This window comes from Pongo pygmaeus, chromosome 20 (genome assembly GCF_028885625.2).
Source record: "Pongo pygmaeus isolate AG05252 chromosome 20, NHGRI_mPonPyg2-v2.0_pri, whole genome shotgun sequence".
NCBI lineage: Eukaryota > Metazoa > Chordata > Mammalia > Primates > Hominidae > Pongo > Pongo pygmaeus.
In genome coordinates this window covers 60,451,537-60,467,413 of record NC_072393.2, presented here as the reverse complement: position 1 = coordinate 60,467,413, position 15,877 = coordinate 60,451,537, and the positions used below count along the sequence as shown (strand labels likewise).

Here is a 15,877-nt window from a genome sequence, read left to right as displayed (position 1 = left end):
ATTCAAGCTCTCGATTGTGCCAGAAGGAACCCGAAGGGAGACTCCGCCTCATTCCTCCCGCCGAGCTCCAAACCCCGCCTCCTTTCCGGATCCCGTCTGTTCCCCTTCGGGTCCGAAGCTTTTGGCTCCTCCTTGTTCCGAGCCCGAAGGCCTGCCCCTTCACGTACTCGGAGCTCGGATCCCAGTGTGGACCTGGACTCGAGTCCCGTTGCCGACTCGCGCTCTTGGCTCCTGCTCCGGGGCTTCTTCCCTGCCCGCCCGGGGCCCTGACCGTGGCCTCTTCGCCGGCCTGATCCGCGCAGCCCGGCGGGCGCCCAGAAGGAGCAGGCGGCGCGGGGGCGCGCTGGGCGGGGGAGGCGTGGCCGGAGCCGCGGCGGCCAGCGGGCTGGGACTGCTCGGCCGCCTCCTGCCCGGCGAGCAGCTCAGGTGGGCCAGGGTGGCGGCGCCCAGTGGCGAGGCGAGGTTACACGGCGGCAGGGTCTCTGCGGGCTGGCGGGTGCGGGGCGGCCCCGGAGGCGCTTTGGAACTCGGGGCTGGCGCAACCGCCTGTGGCTCTGCCGGAGATGCGCTGGGGTGCGCGGGACGGGTTGGGGCTGGGCCTGGGCCTGGGCAGGGGAGGGTGTTCGATCCCTGGGTTCTCAGTAGGAGAGGGGTCTGGAGCTCCGAAGGAGGTGCAGGCTGGAGGCCCGGGATCCTCTGAGTGGTCTCGAAGGAGAAGAAGGGCTGGGGGTCCGGATATCTGGTTTCACAAGGGCCGGGGATGGGGGATCCAAAGAGGTGGTCTGGGTTCCTGGATCCTCGGTGGAAGAGGGGGTCGGAGGTCTAGATTCCTGGGCTGTCGAAGAGGAAGGATCCGGGAGGGGTGCTGTTTCTGGGTTTTTAAAAGAGAGGCGTCTTCAAATCTGGGTCCGTAGTATGCGTGCGGGGAGTAGCTTTGATTTCTGCGTTCGCAAAGGAGGGGCCTGGGTGCTGGGAGATCCCCACACTTTCCTGGGTTCTCCAAGGAGAGGAGAGCTGGAGGCCTGTGCTCTCAAAGGAGGGGCTGGGGGTGGATTCCTGTCTCCTCCAAGGAGGAAGGGGCTGGAGTCTGTGTTGCTAGGTTCTCAAAGGAGAGGAGCTGAGGCTCGGACTCCATCATCCTCAAAAACTGGGGTCTAGAGGGCTGGATTCCTGGATCCTCGTAGAGGGAGGAGGCAGGGGGCCTGGATTCCTGGGTTCTCACTGTGAATCTCTGCCCTTCCCCCAGACCATGTCGCCTGAAGAATGGACATATCTAGTGGTTCTTCTTATCTCCATCCCCATTGGCTTCCTCTTTAAGAAAGCCGGTGAGTCAGGCTCCCTCCCCAGTGGAAAATAAAGGAGGGGACCCTCTGGAAGGTTCCAGGCTTATGCTGTCCCTTCCCCCTGCAGGTCCTGGGCTGAAGAGATGGGGGGCAGCCGCTGTGGGCCTGGGGCTCACCCTGTTCACCTGTGGCCCCCACACTTTGCATTCTCTGGTCACCATCCTCGGGACCTGGGCCCTCATTCAGGCCCAGCCCTGGTGAGAATTTGGTGGAGGGAGGAGAGGGAGAGGAGGGGAGAGGGGGAAGCAACCTGTTTCCTCTTTGAGTCTTTCTCAGCTTCTGCCTCGTCTTTGGCTGTCTTTTGTTGATCAGTTCATTTCTTTGTTTCATGTTTGTTATTTTTTTCTTTTCTTTCTTTCTTTTTTTTTTGAGATGGAGTTTCGCTCCTGTCGCCCAGGCTGCAGTTCAGTGGCGCCATCTCGGCTCACTGCAACCTCCACCTCCCGGGTTCAAGCGATTCTCTTGCCCCAGCCTCCCGAGTAGCTGGGATTACAGGCATGCGCCACCACGCCTGGCTAATTTTGAATTTTTAGTAGAGACGGGGTTGCTCCGTGTTGGTCAGGCTGATCTCGAACTCCTGACCTTGTGATCTGCCCACCTCAGCCTCCCAAAGTGCTGGGATTACAGGCTTGAGCCACTGCGCCCGGCCTTCATCTGCTTTTCTTCCTCCCGTGCCTTCTGTGTCTGGTCCCTGTGTTTGTCCCAGTCCGCTACATCCATGTCATGGAGAGAGGTGGACAGTGTGTCTGCTGGCCTGGCCACCGTTCATATTCATTCATATCCACCTCTCTCTTCTTGAGCCCTGGACCTTGGAAATAAAGAAAAAGTGGAGGATTGCAGGGTCTTCACCCGAAGCTTCTCTTAACCTCATTCTTGTCTGTTGGTGTGTGTTTCTGTGTGGCTGAGCCTCTTCTCCCACTGTTTCAGTCATACCCATTCTGTCCCTACGTCCACCCTCCTGTCCCCTCTCTGCCCTTCTGTGTTTCTGTCTCTAAACGAATGGGGAGAGTTGGGGGAGGATTGGTGGCTGGACTCGTGGAGTGAGCGGCCAAGGCCGAGACTTCTGTGCCCAACACAGCGTGCCTCCTGCTTTTGCCCAGCTCCTGCCACGCCCTGGCTCTGGCCTGGACTTTCTCCTATCTCCTGTTCTTCCGAGCCCTCAGCCTCCTGGGCCTGCCCACTCCCACGCCCTTCACCAATGCCGTCCAGCTGCTGCTGACACTGAAGGTCAGACTTGGGGCTTGCCGCTCCCCTCCAGCCTCCCTGTGGGCCCCTTCACCTCCCACTTTACCTCCCCCCTCCAGCGGCTCCCTGGGATTTTACCTCCAACACACCCTGGGGGTGGGACGTCACCTCATTTGCTGCCCTGGAAACAACATTCCCCATTCACATGCCGTTGGGCAGGTCTTCACCTCTCAGCTCCTCCTGGGGTGAGGAAATAACCCACATAGGGTAACAGTAGGTGCCACTGGGTGCTTGCGGTGTGCCAGAGGCCCAGCCGGGTGGTTTACCAACATGCTGTCCTTGAATCTCTGCAGCCAGCTATTTTGCAAAGGAGAAAAACCAGCTCTGGGGAGAAGGTACTTGGTGAAGGGCACAAAACTAGGGCATCCAGGTCTGGCTCCTAATCACCTGGGAAGATGGGTGAAAACAGAATCCCAGGGCCCACCCCAGACCCACAGACTCACGGTTTCCTACTGGCAGCTTATCCGTGAACACAGCAGTCATGCTAGGTAGGGAGTGGCCTCCCCAGCATTCAGTGTGCCCCGTGGGAGCTCAGCGGTGGCAGGAGTAGGTTGGATGAGAGAGGGGTTAGTGGAGGAGCATTTCAGGCTGTAGGATGTGTGGAGGGGAGCAGGCTGGGTTCCACAGGCTGCACCAGCCACATACGCTTTCTGGGACGAGCAAAAGGGAACGGGCAGCAGGGCTGACACCATGCTAGGCCTGGCTGGAGACCGTGAGGACATTGGACTTCTTCCTGTGGAGGACGGAGATCTGCTATAAGAGGGGATTTTTGGTTTGCTGCCAGAAGAGGCAATGTGACCAGTTTTAAATGTTTAAAAATACTCGTTCTGGCTGGGCACGGTAGCTCACGCCTGTAATCCCAGCACTTTGGGAGGCTGAGGCAGGCGGATCACCTGAGGTCGGGAGTTCGAGACCAGCCTGACCAAAATGGAGAAACCCTGTCTCTACTAAAAATACAAAAAATTAGCTGGGCATGGTGGCGCATGCCCGTAATCCCAGCTACTCAGGAAGCTGAGGCAGGAGAATTGCTTGAACCCAGGAGGCGGAGGTTGTGGTGAGCTGAGATCGTACCATTGCACTCCAACCTGGGCAACAAGAGCAAAACTCCGTCTCAAAAATAAATAAACACATAGAAATACTCGTTCTAGGCCAGCTGCGGTGGCTCACGCCTGTAATCCCAGAACTTTGGGAGGCTGACGTGGGTAGATCACCTGAGGTCAGGAGTTTGAGAACATCCTGGCCAACGTGGTAAAACCCCGTCTGTACTAAAAATACAAAAATGAGCCGGGTGTGGTAGCGCATGCCTGTAATCCCAGCTACTCGGAGGCTGAGGCAGGAGAATTGCTTGAACCTGGAAGGTGGAGGTTGCAGTGAGCCAAGATCCTACCATTGCACTCCAGCCTGGGCCTTCCCGGGCAAGATTCCATCTCAAAAAAAAAAAAAAAAAGAAGAACAAAAACTGGTTCTGGATGCTGAAGGAGAATTGAAGTGGAACAGGGCAAGATGGGATGGACTTAGATAAAGGGATCCTCCTTTATCCGAGTCCAGGTGACAAACTGGTGGCTTGATGCAGGCTGTTGGCTGGCTGTGGGTAGGTCTCAGCTGCAGCAGGAAACGCACATTTAGGATGATTGAAGGAGTGGCCACGATGTGGGCTGGATGTAGAGGAGCAGGAAGGGATGGTGCCTGAACCCCAGACCGGCAGAAGGAGCCCTTCCCAACCCTAGGCCCAGAGGAAATGGGTCAGGCTGTGGTACCTGGATGGAAAAAGGGTTGTGTAGGCCTGGTGCAGTGGCTCATACTTGTATAATCCCAGCGCTTTGGGAGGCCATAGTGGGAGGATTGCTGGAGGCCAGGAGTTTAAGACCAGCCTGGGCAATATAGTGAGACCCTGTCTCTACAAAAAAATTATTTTTTTTATTTCATTTATTTTTAAAGACGGAGTCTCGCTCTGTTGCCCAGGCTGGAGTGCAGTGGTGTGATCTCACTGCAACCTCTGCCTCCCAGGTTCCAGCGATTCTCCTGCCTCAGCCTCTCGAGTAGCTGGGATTACAGGCACCCACCACCACGCCTGGCTAATTTTTATATTTTTAGTAGAGATGGGGTTTCACCATGTTGGCCGGGCTGGTCTCAAACCCTTGACATCAAGTGATCTGCCTGCCTAGGCCAACCAAAGTGCTAGTATTACAGGTGTGAGCCGTCACACCCGGCCCTAAATTTTTTTTTTTTTTTTTTGAGACGGAGTTTCACTCTTGTTGCCCAGGCTGGAGTGCAACGGTAGGATCTTGGCTTACTGCAACCTCCGCCTCCCGGGTTCAAGCAATTCTCCTTCCTCAGCCTCCCGAGTAGCTGGAATTACAGGCATGCACCACCATGCCTGGCTAATTTTTTGTATTTTTAGTAGAGACGGGGTTTCTCCATGTTGGTCAGGCTAATCTCGAACTCCTGACCTCAGGTGATCCGCCTGCCTCGGCCTCCCAAAGTGCTGAGATTACAGGCATGAGCCACCACGCCTGGCCAAAATTATTTTTTTTAAAGGGTGTGTAGAGCCACCCACCTTGAAATGATCTATCAGGGGTGACGGCCAGCCCAAAGCCATCTCATAAGGGAATAAAAGCCCTGTCCTCCCTCTCCTGACTTCGTCTCCAGCCAGGGGTTTCTATTGACAAGCCAGCCACAAGCTGGAAGAAGGAGGTCTGTTGATATAGGGTGGACCTTGGGACTGGTGGGAAAGGATGGAGAGTACAACATATTCAGCTCAGTAGTGGAGATGGAAAGAGGCAACAGACTCAAACTTAAGGGATTTCAAGGCGGGCAGATCACTTGAGGCCAGGAATTCGAGACCAGTCTGGCCAGCTGAGGCATGAGAACTGCTTGAGCCTCCAGGAGGCACAGGTTGCAGTGAGCCGAGATCGCGCCACTATACTCCAGCCTGGGTGACAGAGCAAAACTTGTCTCAAAAAAGAAAAAAAAAGAGAGATTAAAAGATTGGATTTGGGGAGTGGGGGAGGTTTTTGACTTGAACAATTTGGTGGCCTATTTGAGGGGAGACACTAGAAGAGGATCTACCTTGTGGGGTGGGTAACATCCTGTTCCGTTTCCAGTGCGTTTGGGGTGCCTGGAGACATCGGAGTATAAATGCCAATAAGCCACTTGATGGATAGGTCTGGGGCTGGGGTAGCGTTTGGGCATCCTCAGCGTGTGGATAATATCGAAACCTCCGTGATTGAGTGAGAGCAGGTAAGCATGGAATAGGGAAAGAGGGGAGGAGGGCCTAGGGCTGAGCACTGGGGAACACCGCCCAGCTAGAGGCGTTACACACAACCTAGATGTGCAGAGCTGCGGGCACCCAGCACCCCTTGGCTGCTGAGGGCAGCAGCGCAAGGGAGATGGGTGTGGGGAAGGGCCCAGAGTCTGACCTGGCCCCTTGCCCACCCCCTTCCGCCCAGCTGGTGAGCCTGGCCAGTGAAGTCCAGGACCTGCACCTGGCTCAGAGGAAGGAAATGGCCTCAGGCTTCAGCAAGGGGCCCACCCTGGGGCTGCTGCCCGACGTGCCCTCCTTGATGGAGACGCTCAGCTACAGCTACTGCTACGTGGGAATCATGACAGGTAAGTGGGGCTGCCCTGACAGCTCTGCCACTCTGCCACTCTGTCTCCTGTGTCCCCTCCGCCCTGAGTGCCTGTTCTGTGTTTCCACCCTCCCCGGGGCAGCCTCCATCCTAGCATCTGCTGCTGTGAGGGTGAGCATGTGTCTGGGTCTACATCTCACACCTCCGCTGGACCAGAGCTGCTTTGGGGTAGAAGCTGGCTGTTCTCAGCCTAAGTGATTCCTTGCTCTTCTCCTTGTAGCATATTGGGAGCAAAGAGAAGAGATAAAGGAGGTAAAGATCTATGTCAACCTGATGTTTTTGCTGCCCAGACAACAAATATTCACAGCTTAGGGTCCGCTTTCAGTTTAAGGAATATTTTACATCTGGGTGTGGGGGCTTATGCCTATAATCCTAGCACTTTGGGAGGCTGAGGCGAGAGGATTGCTTGAGGCCAAGAGTTCGAGATCAACTTGGGCAACATAGCAAGATCCCGTCCCTTTATTTTAAACCTTTATTTTAAAAAAATAAATAAATATAAAATTAAAAGGGCCAGGCGCAGTGGCTCACGCCTGTAATCCCAGCACTTTGGGAGGCCGAGACAGGCAGATCACCTGAGGTCAGGGGTTTGAGACCAGCCTGGCCAACACGGTGAAACCCCGTCTCTACTGAAAATACAAAAATTAACCAGGCATGGTGGTGTGTGCCTGTAATCCCAGCTACTTGGGAGGCTGAGACAGGAGAATCGCTTGAACCCAGGAGGCGGAGGTTGCAGTGAGCCAAGATTGCACCGCTGCACTCCATCCTGGGCAACAGAGCAAGACTCCATCTCAAAAAATACATATGTATGTGTGTATATATATGTGTGTGTGTGTGTGTGTGTGTGTATATATATATATGTGAAATTTTAAAAAGAAAATATTTTTTGTTTACCTCATCAAAGGTTTTTTTTTCCAATAACAGCTTTAGAGAACTCTAATTCACATGTTCATCCACTTAAAACATACAACTCTTGGCTTCTTTGATTTCCTGAAAAAAAAAAAAAAAAAACAACCATACAACTCCCTGATTTTTAGTATATCCACAGAGTTGTGCAAACATGACCACTGTGTACTTATATTCAGAACAGTTTCATACCCTGTAAAGAAACCCCATGTCCATCATCCCGCAAACCTCCATCCATCCCTGGTAACCAGTAATTGACCTTCTATCTGTAAAGATTTGCCTGTTCTGGACATTGCGCTTATAAATGGAATCATACAACATGTGGTCTTATTTATTTATTTTAATTTGTTTTTTTTTTTTCTTTTTAACTTCCCACCCTACATTGACCTAAACATACGGTCTTTGTGAACATATAAAAATTTTAACCCCCTCTCTAGGCCAGCCCACCATCATGTTGTAGCTAAAGCACCACAGCTATCTCCTAGTTTCTTTCTTTCCTTCCTCCCTCCCTCCATCCTTCTCTTTTTCCCTTCTTCCTTCTCTCCTTCCCTCCCTCCTTCCTTCCCTTCTTCCCTCCTTCCCTCCCTCCCTGGCTGGAACGCAGTAGCACAGTCACTGCTCACTGCAGCCTGGGCTCAAACGATTCTCCCGCCTCAGCCTCCCCAGTAGCTCGGAATTCAGGTGCCCTCCACCACACCTGGCTAATTTTTATTTTTTGTAGTGATGGGGTCTTGCCGTTTTGCCCAGGCTGGCCTCGAACTGTTGGGCTCAAGCAGTCCTCCCAGCTAGGCCTCCCAAAGTGCTGGGATTGCAGGTGTGAGCCACCGCGCCGGCCCCTCTGTCTGTTTTTCTGTCACTGTCTCTGTCTCTGAGTTTCTTGTCCTCCCTGCCTCTCGTTCCTTATCCCCATCTCTCAGGCTCTCTGTCCCTACCCTTGGGGTCTCCCCGGCGCCCAGTCTCTGCCCCTCTCACTCCCTCCTCCCACCTTCCTTCCAAGCTCCCTCTCCTCCTCCTGCAGACTTGAGCTCTGCGCACCTGCCTGTCTGACCGCGGCCCTCCCTCCCCGCCCCACAGGCCCGTTCTTCCGCTACCGCACCTACCTGGACTGGCTGGAGCAGCCCTTCCCCGGGGCCGTGCCCAGCCTGCGGCCCCTGCTGCGCCGCGCCTGGCCGGCCCCGCTCTTCGGCCTGCTGTTCCTGCTCTCCTCTCACCTCTTCCCGCTGGAGGCCGTGCGCGAGGACGCTTTCTACGCCCGCCCGCTGCCCGCCCGCCTCTTCTACATGATCCCCGTCTTCTTCGCCTTCCGCATGCGCTTCTACGTGGCCTGGATTGCCGCCGAGTGCGGCTGCATTGCCGCCGGCTTTGGGGCCTACCCCGTGGCCGCCAAAGCCCGGGCCGGAGGCGGCCCCACCCTCCAATGCCCACCCCCCAGCAGGTCAGGCGGCGCGACGGAGGCTTCCCAAGACCCAGCAGCCCCCACCTCCAAGGGCAGGCTCTGCCCCTAGCAGGGAGGAGAGCGGGGAGCAAGGGGCCAGGGCCACCACCTTTTGTTAGCAGAGTGTCGCCCCCTTGGCAACCACGGCCTGCCAGCCCCTGTCCTTAGGGAAAAGACCCCTGGTACTGACAGATGCCCCTTGTTGCTAGCGCTTGTCACCCCGCAGTATGGTGAACTGCCCCCTGTCGCTAGGAAAAGGTGGTAACTTAGCAACCCTGTGCCAACCCTCTGTTGCCACGTAAGTGTCACCCCCCAGAACCAGATTGTTCCTGCTTGCTGGGGATGCCATCCTTTGCTAGTGGTGGGTCACCCTCTGTTGCTAGGGAAACGGTTCCCTAGCAACAGAACGCCACTATTTGCTAGGGAAGCAGGATCCCTAGCAACAGTAGTTCACCTCCTTTTTGCCAGAAGTTTTGCTCTGTTGCTGCAGATATGGCACCCCCTGCACTGCCCCTTTGTTGCTAGGAGCTAGCACTGCTCCAGCCCGTGGGATGTCGTCACGTAGCAGCCCTCAGCAGCCCTCTGCAAGGAAATAGCAATTTCCAATCCCTGACCAGTGCTGTTCCCCAGCAGAGGGCACGCCATTCCTACCAACTACAGTGTCACTGTTGCTAAGGAAGCCAAACCTCCCCCTGGAAACTACGGGTTGACCCTGGTTGCCAGAGAGGCTCCACCCCCTAGCACCTGCATTGCTAGGCAAGTCGCACGGCCATAGCTGTGGACTCTCCTGTGGCTGAGGAAGTATTGCCCCCGTGTTGCTAGGGAAATGGCACCCCCGGCAACCGGGAGTAGACTGCCCTTGTGTTCCTGGCAGCTGCAGTCAGCTTTCCCTCAGGGGCTTGGACTGCGGCTGGGGGAACAGCCTGTTGATGTAAATGATGAACTACTACTCCCTGCTAGAGTTGTCCCCTAGTCGTCACAAACTGCCATTCTGTTGTGGGGGGTAGTGACACCCCCACGTGACTTTGTTACCACTGCCCTAATAACCGTGCCCTGACCTCCAGCTGCTAGAGAGAGGATGTCCCCCTAGTAAAGCCAAGCAGGAATTGAAGGTTTTTCTAAATCTGCTCGGTCCTCACCCCTAAAGGATGGCTCCCCTCCCGTCATCAGACGCCACCAAGGCTTCATATGGGCCAGTGTTTGCCACTGCTGGGGCTGTCGACACCAGTGATGAGGGAGCCACTGTATTGCTAGAGGCGACACTTCTCCGACAGTCACTGCGACCAGGAAAAAAGCCCCTTTCTAAAAGCCTTTCTAAATATCCTAGGCCTTGTTGCTAAGGAATGCCTTTTCCTTAGCAACAAAGATCATGGGGACCCCACTGGTGCCTGGAACATCTCCCTAGCAACCGTGAAGCACCTTGTTATTAGGGATGATAACCACAACTTCCCTGGCAACTGCAGTGTTCCACAATTTAGAAGGGACCATCCTTGAAGGCTTCTCCGAATATACTGAGCTTGGTTGCTACAGGACTCATAGCTTAGCAACTATAGCCCTTCAAGGCTTTTCATGGCTGTGGCAGGCCCCATTAGGTACCAAAAGAAGAAGAACCCCATTGTCAGTGAACTGTAGCACCCGGCCCACCCATCTTCCCCCCCTGCAGGCACCCTCGGCCACCCTCCCTTGTTGCCCTAGCAACTCTGACAGCCAGAGGGCCATTGCCTGGCCAGGATCCCTTCCTTAGCATCTGGGGCTGGGACACTAGCAGGCGTTGGGAGGGGGCCTGGCTGAGCTGCATGTCTGTCCCCCACCCTCATCCTCCACCCCCCCAGTCCGGAGAAGGCGGCTTCCTTGGAGTATGACTATGAGACCATCCGCAACATCGACTGCTACAGCACAGATTTCTGCGTGCGGGTGCGCGATGGCATGCGGTACTGGAACATGACGGTGCAGTGGTGGCTGGCGCAGTATATCTACAAGAGCGCACCTGCCCGTTCCTACGTCCTGCGGTGAGTCAGCCCTCCCAGCCTCAGGTGACACTGCAGAACTACATCTCCCAGCAGGCCCCAGGGTAGCCTGCAGCTTCCCTGGCTGGGCCCCTGCCCCGGAGGCTCATGGGAATTGTAGTTTGTTTAGCCTGGTTTTGCCCTGCCTCTAATTATAGTGGCAGCATGCTGGTGTAAAATCGTTCCCCCTCTCGGGGCCTCCGTTTCTACTTCTGTAAAGTCAGCCTGACTCAACAGAAGCAATGTACTGAGTCTTGTGGACTCAATAGCCAGCCTTCCTGGAATCTTGGCCGTCCAGGTTATGGAGAAACCTTGAGGAGTTAGTTGACCTCTTAGTTGCCTCAAGTGTTAAATGGAGTTAATGCTATTTATTACTGGTTTCACGGGTAGATAGAAGGACTAAATGTGATAAAATGTGAAGTGTATTTAATGTGAGGCCTGAGAGGTAAGTGCGTGCTATGTATTCATTTTTATTGTTTTTCATTCTTCCAATATTTCTTGAGTGGAGACTCTGTGCTTGACATTGTTATCTGTGCAGCCTTTAGAAGCAGAAACTCAGGCCGGGCGTGGCAGCTCACTCCTGGAATCCCAGCACTTTGGGAGGCCCAAGCAGGTGGATTATGAGGTCAGGAGTTCGAGACCAGCCTGACCAACATGGTGAAACGCTGTCTCTACTAAAAATACAAAAAATTAGCCAGGTGTGGTGCTGCATGCCTGTAGTCCCAGCTACTTGGGAGGCTGAGGCAGGAGAATGGCTTGAACCCGGGAGGCAGAGGTTGCAGGGAACCAGGATCTCGCCACTGCACTCCAGCCTGGGCGACAGAGCGACACTCCGTCTCAAAAAAAAAACAAAAAAAGAAGTAGAAACTCATAGCCAGGTGCAGTGGCTCACACTTGTAATCCCAGCAGTTTGGGAGGCCCAGGCAGGTGGATCACCTTGAGGTCAGGGCAATATGGTGAAGACTAGCCTGGGCAATATGGTGAAACCCCTTCTCTACTAAAAATACAAAAAATTAGCTAGGCATGGTGGCGGGCGCCTATAATCCCAGCTACTAGGGAGGCTGAGGCAAGAGAATCACTTGAACCCGGGAGGCAGAGGTTGCAGTGAGCCGAGGTCACCTGGGCAACAGAGCAAGACTTCGTCTCAAAATAAAATAGGCCGGGCGCGGTGGCTCATGCCTATAATCCCAGCACTTTGGGAGGCCAAGGTGGGTGGATCACAAGGTCAGGAGATCAAGACCATCCTGGCTAACACGGTGAAACCCCATCTCTACTAAAAATACAAAAAATTAGCCGAGTGTGGCGGCGGGCGCCTATAGTGCTCGGGAGGCTGAGGCAGGAGAATGGTGTGAACCCGGGAGGCGGAGCTTGCAGTGAGCCAAGATCGCGCCACTGCACTCCAGCCTGGGTGATAGAGCGAGACTCTTTCTCAAAAACAAACAAACAAAAAAAACAACAAACAAAAATAATTTAATTTAATTTAATTTAATTTAATTAGATAAAGGTAGAAGGGGAAGACCCAGGAGGAGTAAGTTTTGGGAGTAAGAAGGATGAGGAAACAGGGCTTGGGTTTAGTCTCATTGACTTTGAGGTCATTGACTTTGAGGACTTAGATTTCCAGATGAGGTTATTGGATAGGTAATTATGGGATTCTGACGCTTACGGGAAAAGTCGCTCTTAAAAGGGATGCTTGAGCAGCATCAGGTGTAAATTGTACTTTTAAAAATTTTTATTATTATTATTACTTATTATTATTTTGATGCTCTGTCACCCAGGGTGGAGTGCAGTGTTGTGATCTCAGCTCACTGCAACCTCCATCTCTTGGGTTCAAGTGATTCTCATGCCAAGAGTAGATGTAAGGTTTCACCATGTTGGCCAGGCTGGTCTCGAACTCTTGGCCTCAAGTGATCCGCCTGCCTCGGCCTCCCAACGTGCTGGGATTACAGGCGTGAGTCACCATGCCCGGCCAAAATTTTTTAATTATTATTTTTTTTTTACTTCTTAAAAAATATATAGAGATGAGGTCTCACTGTGTTGACCAGGCTGGTCTCAAACTCCTGGCCCCAAGCAGTCCTCCCGTCTCAGCCTCCCAAAGTGCTGGGATTACAGGCGTGAGCCACTGCATCTGGCCAGGTATAGATGACACTTAAAGCTCTGGGGCTGAGGCCAGGTCAAAGCACCCCAGTGTTTAGACAAGTGCTTCTCAACTGGGGGCAATTGTGCTGCTGCTGCACCCCCAGGAGACACATGGCAATCCCTGGAGACATGTTGTTGTAACTGGAAGGTGCTAGTCGGATGTAGTGGGTGGAGGCCAGGGATGCTCCTAAACACCTTAAAATGCACAGGATTCATCGTTTTTGTTTATTTTACAGCTGAAGTGCAGTGGCATGATCTCGGCTCACTGCAACCTCCCCCTCCCAGGTTCAAGCAGTCCTCCTGTCTCAGCCCCCCTAGTAGCTGGGATTACAGGCACATGCCACCGTGCCAGACTAATCTTTGTATTTTTAGCCTCCCAAAGTGCTGGGATTACAGGTGCCAGCCATTGCACCCAGCCTCCACACTCTTGAAGAACCAGAAAGCCAATGGTCCTCCCTTCTCAAGAAAACAAGAGTTGGCCAGGTGCAATGGCTGACATCTGTAATTCCAGTATTTTGGGAGGCCAAGGTGAGAGGATCACTTAAGATCAGCAGTTGAGACCAGCCAGGGCAACACAGCAAGACTCCATCTCTACAAAGGAAGAAAAAGAGGCTGGGCGCGGTGGCTCAGACCTGTAATCCCAGCACTTTGGGAGGCCAAGGCGGGTGGATCACAAGGTCAGGAGATCAAGACCATCCTGGCCAGTGTGGTGAAACCCCATCTTTACCAGAAATACAAAAACTAGCCTGGCATGGTGGTGGGCACCTGTAGTCCCAGCTGCTCGGGAGGCTGAGGCAGGAGAATCACTTCAACCCGGGAGGCAGAGGTTGCAGTGAGCCAAGATTGCGCCACTGCACTCCAGTATGGGCGGCAGAGCGAGACTCCGTCTGAACAACAACAACAAAAAATACAAAAATTAGCTGGGTTTGGTGGTGCTTGCCTGTAATCCCAGCTACTTGGGAGGCTGAGGCACAAGAATCGCTTGAACCCAAGAGGCGGAGGCTGCAGTGAGCCTTGTCGTGTGGCGACAGAGCAAGACTGTCTCCAAAAAATAAAAAATAAAAAAGAGTGAGGAGAGATGGTGCTGGGCCTTGGAGGAAGGGGAACGTATCTCCTGGGCCCAGAATAAGGAAGGACCACAGGCCAGGGACTTCTGGATCTTCATGAGCCAGGCAGGAGTTCTCAAATGTTAACAGGCATCAAAGTCACCTGGAGGACTTCTCCTGGGCCCCAACCCCAGGGCTTCTGGTGCAAAAGGGGTGGGGACAAGGATTTGTATGTCTCACAAGTTCTCAGGTGATGATGATGCCAGACCTGGGACCCCAGGTTAGGAACCACCGGGCTGACCGGGTGCGGTGGCTCACACCTGTAATCCCAGCACTTTGGGAGGCCGAGGCGGGCGGATCACGGGGTCAGGAGAGCGAGACCATCCTGGCTAACACGGTGAAACCCCGTCTCTACTAAAAATACAAAAGAAAATTAGCCGGGTGTGGTGACAGACGCCTGTAGTCCCAGCTACTCGGGAGGCCGAGGCAGAAGAATGGCGTGAACCTGGAAGGCGGAGCTTGCAGTGAGCCGAGATCGCACCACTGCACTCTAGCCTGGGCGACAGAGCGAGACTCTGTCTCAAAAAAAAAAAAAACCACTGGGCTGAAGAATTATGCCTTGTTGTTCTTGGGAGAGGAAGGGCAGTGGAATATAAAACGTTAAATCTTTAAAGGAGGAGAGGGTCTTGATAGGACTGAGTGTGTATGGAAGGCTGGGAGCTCCTGGATCCCTGAAGGAGACAGAGGCCTATAGCCTCCTCCGCCTTCTGGAGCTAGGGGCATGGGTCTGAGCGGGGAGGGCCTGGGGCCTGGTCTCCTGGATCTGAGGGAGGAGGGAAGTGGGCTCTGGACTCCTGGATGTGAGGCAGGAGGAAGGTGGGGTCTGGACTCCTGGGTCTGAGGGAGGAGGGGCCAGGTCTGCACTTCTGGGTCTGAGGGAGGAGGGGCTGGGGTCCTGGACTCCTGGATCTGGGGACCGTGGGCACTGGGGACCTGGACTCGCAGGTCCTGACTCCCAGCCTCCTCCTCAGGAGCACCTGGACCATGCTGCTGAGCGCCTACTGGCATGGCCTCCACCCGGGCTACTACCTGAGCTTCCTGACGATCCCGCTGTGCCTGGCTGCTGAGAGCCGGCTGGAGTCAGCCCTGCGGGGGCGGCTGAGCCCAGGGGGCCAGAAGACCTGGGACTGGGTGCACTGGTTCCTGAAGATGCGCGCCTATGACTACATGTGCATGGGCTTCGTGCTGCTCTCCTTGGCTGACACACTTCGGTACTGGGCCTCCATCTACTTCTGTATCCACTTCCTAGCTCTGGCAGCTCTGGGGCTGGGGCTGGCTTTAGGTGGGGGCAGCCCCAGCCGGCGGAAGGCAGCATCCCAGCCCACCAGCCTTGCCCCGGAGAAGCTCCGGGAGGAGTAAGCTGTCACGACGCCCCCTCTGCCAGCTGGTCCTGGGAATTCTGTGAACCAGGTTGCTGTCTCCTCCCCAGAAAGAGTCCTTACCTTGGAGAGGGTCCTGGAGAGAATTTCCTCTTCCCCAGCTAAATACCCTGCCTGCAACTGAAGCAGACCCGGGGGTGTCCTCCCTGCCCTCTGCCCAGGGGCCACCTCCACTCCTACAAAATCAAAGTATTGTCCAGACAAGAGTCACTGGCCCCTGCTCCAGCTTCTGGGTATCCAGCGAGCACTGCACTTCCCCAAAACGGAAGGGGCCCCTGGGCAGTGGGTTTTGGGCAAATCCCCTTTCTTTGCATCCACAATGTGGGGTTGGAGCTTGGGGGCAGGTCCTGGGAGTGGGAAGCCTCTTCCTTGTGTCTTTCACTCCACTTTTAGCTCATCGCACCAATATTGCAGACTTGGAAGGAAGCATAAGCTTCCCATTTCACAAAGGGGAAACTGAGGTGCGGATGCGCAGGCCTGGGGACGGCTGTCCCATGGCTTCCATCTGAGCCACCTCGGGGCCCCAGCGCTCCTGGCACCCTCTTTTCATTGCTCGGCCTGTGACAGGTCACCATGTGTAAATCTTTCCCAATAAAGTGTTGCACAAAGGCGGCGTGTCCGTGCAGGTATCTGGGAGGATAAACGGCGGGAAGGACTTAGGCCCACGAAGTCCCAGGGTGAGGTACAGCCCCTGC

At 54.6% G+C, this 15,877-nt stretch overlaps 1 protein-coding gene across 2 annotated transcripts; it reads left to right on the top strand.

Moving 5' to 3' along the window:
- Positions 1-74: 74 nt before the first annotated feature.
- Positions 75-15,791, top strand: MBOAT7 (membrane bound O-acyltransferase domain containing 7). Of its 2 annotated transcripts, XM_054461528.2 has the most exons (8): positions 75-426; positions 1,247-1,325; positions 1,411-1,540; positions 2,444-2,570; positions 6,038-6,197; positions 8,195-8,555; positions 10,388-10,564; positions 14,775-15,791. In XM_054461528.2, exons 2-8 carry the CDS (start codon positions 1,250-1,252, stop codon positions 15,160-15,162), a joined length of 1,419 nt encoding a protein of 472 aa, XP_054317503.1. In that variant the 5' UTR covers positions 75-426; positions 1,247-1,249; the 3' UTR covers positions 15,163-15,791. The 2 variants fall into 2 exon arrangements, with proteins under 2 accessions (XP_054317503.1, XP_054317504.1); XM_054461529.2 differs by lacking the exons at positions 75-426; positions 1,247-1,325; positions 2,444-2,570 and having other exon boundaries at positions 1,427-1,540.
- The last annotated feature ends 86 nt before the right edge of the window (positions 15,792-15,877 follow it).

Excerpts from the sequence above, each read along its gene's own strand:
- MBOAT7 (XM_054461528.2), top strand. The coding sequence starts at position 1,250 with ATGTCGCCTGAAGAATGGACATATCTAGTGGTTCTTCTTATCTCCATC. Across the intron at positions 6,198-8,194 it reads CTACGTGGGAATCATGACAG|GCCCGTTCTTCCGCTACCGC; the intron begins GTAAGTGGGGCT and ends CCCGCCCCACAG. Across the intron at positions 10,565-14,774 it reads GCCCGTTCCTACGTCCTGCG|GAGCACCTGGACCATGCTGC; the intron begins GTGAGTCAGCCC and ends CCTCCTCCTCAG.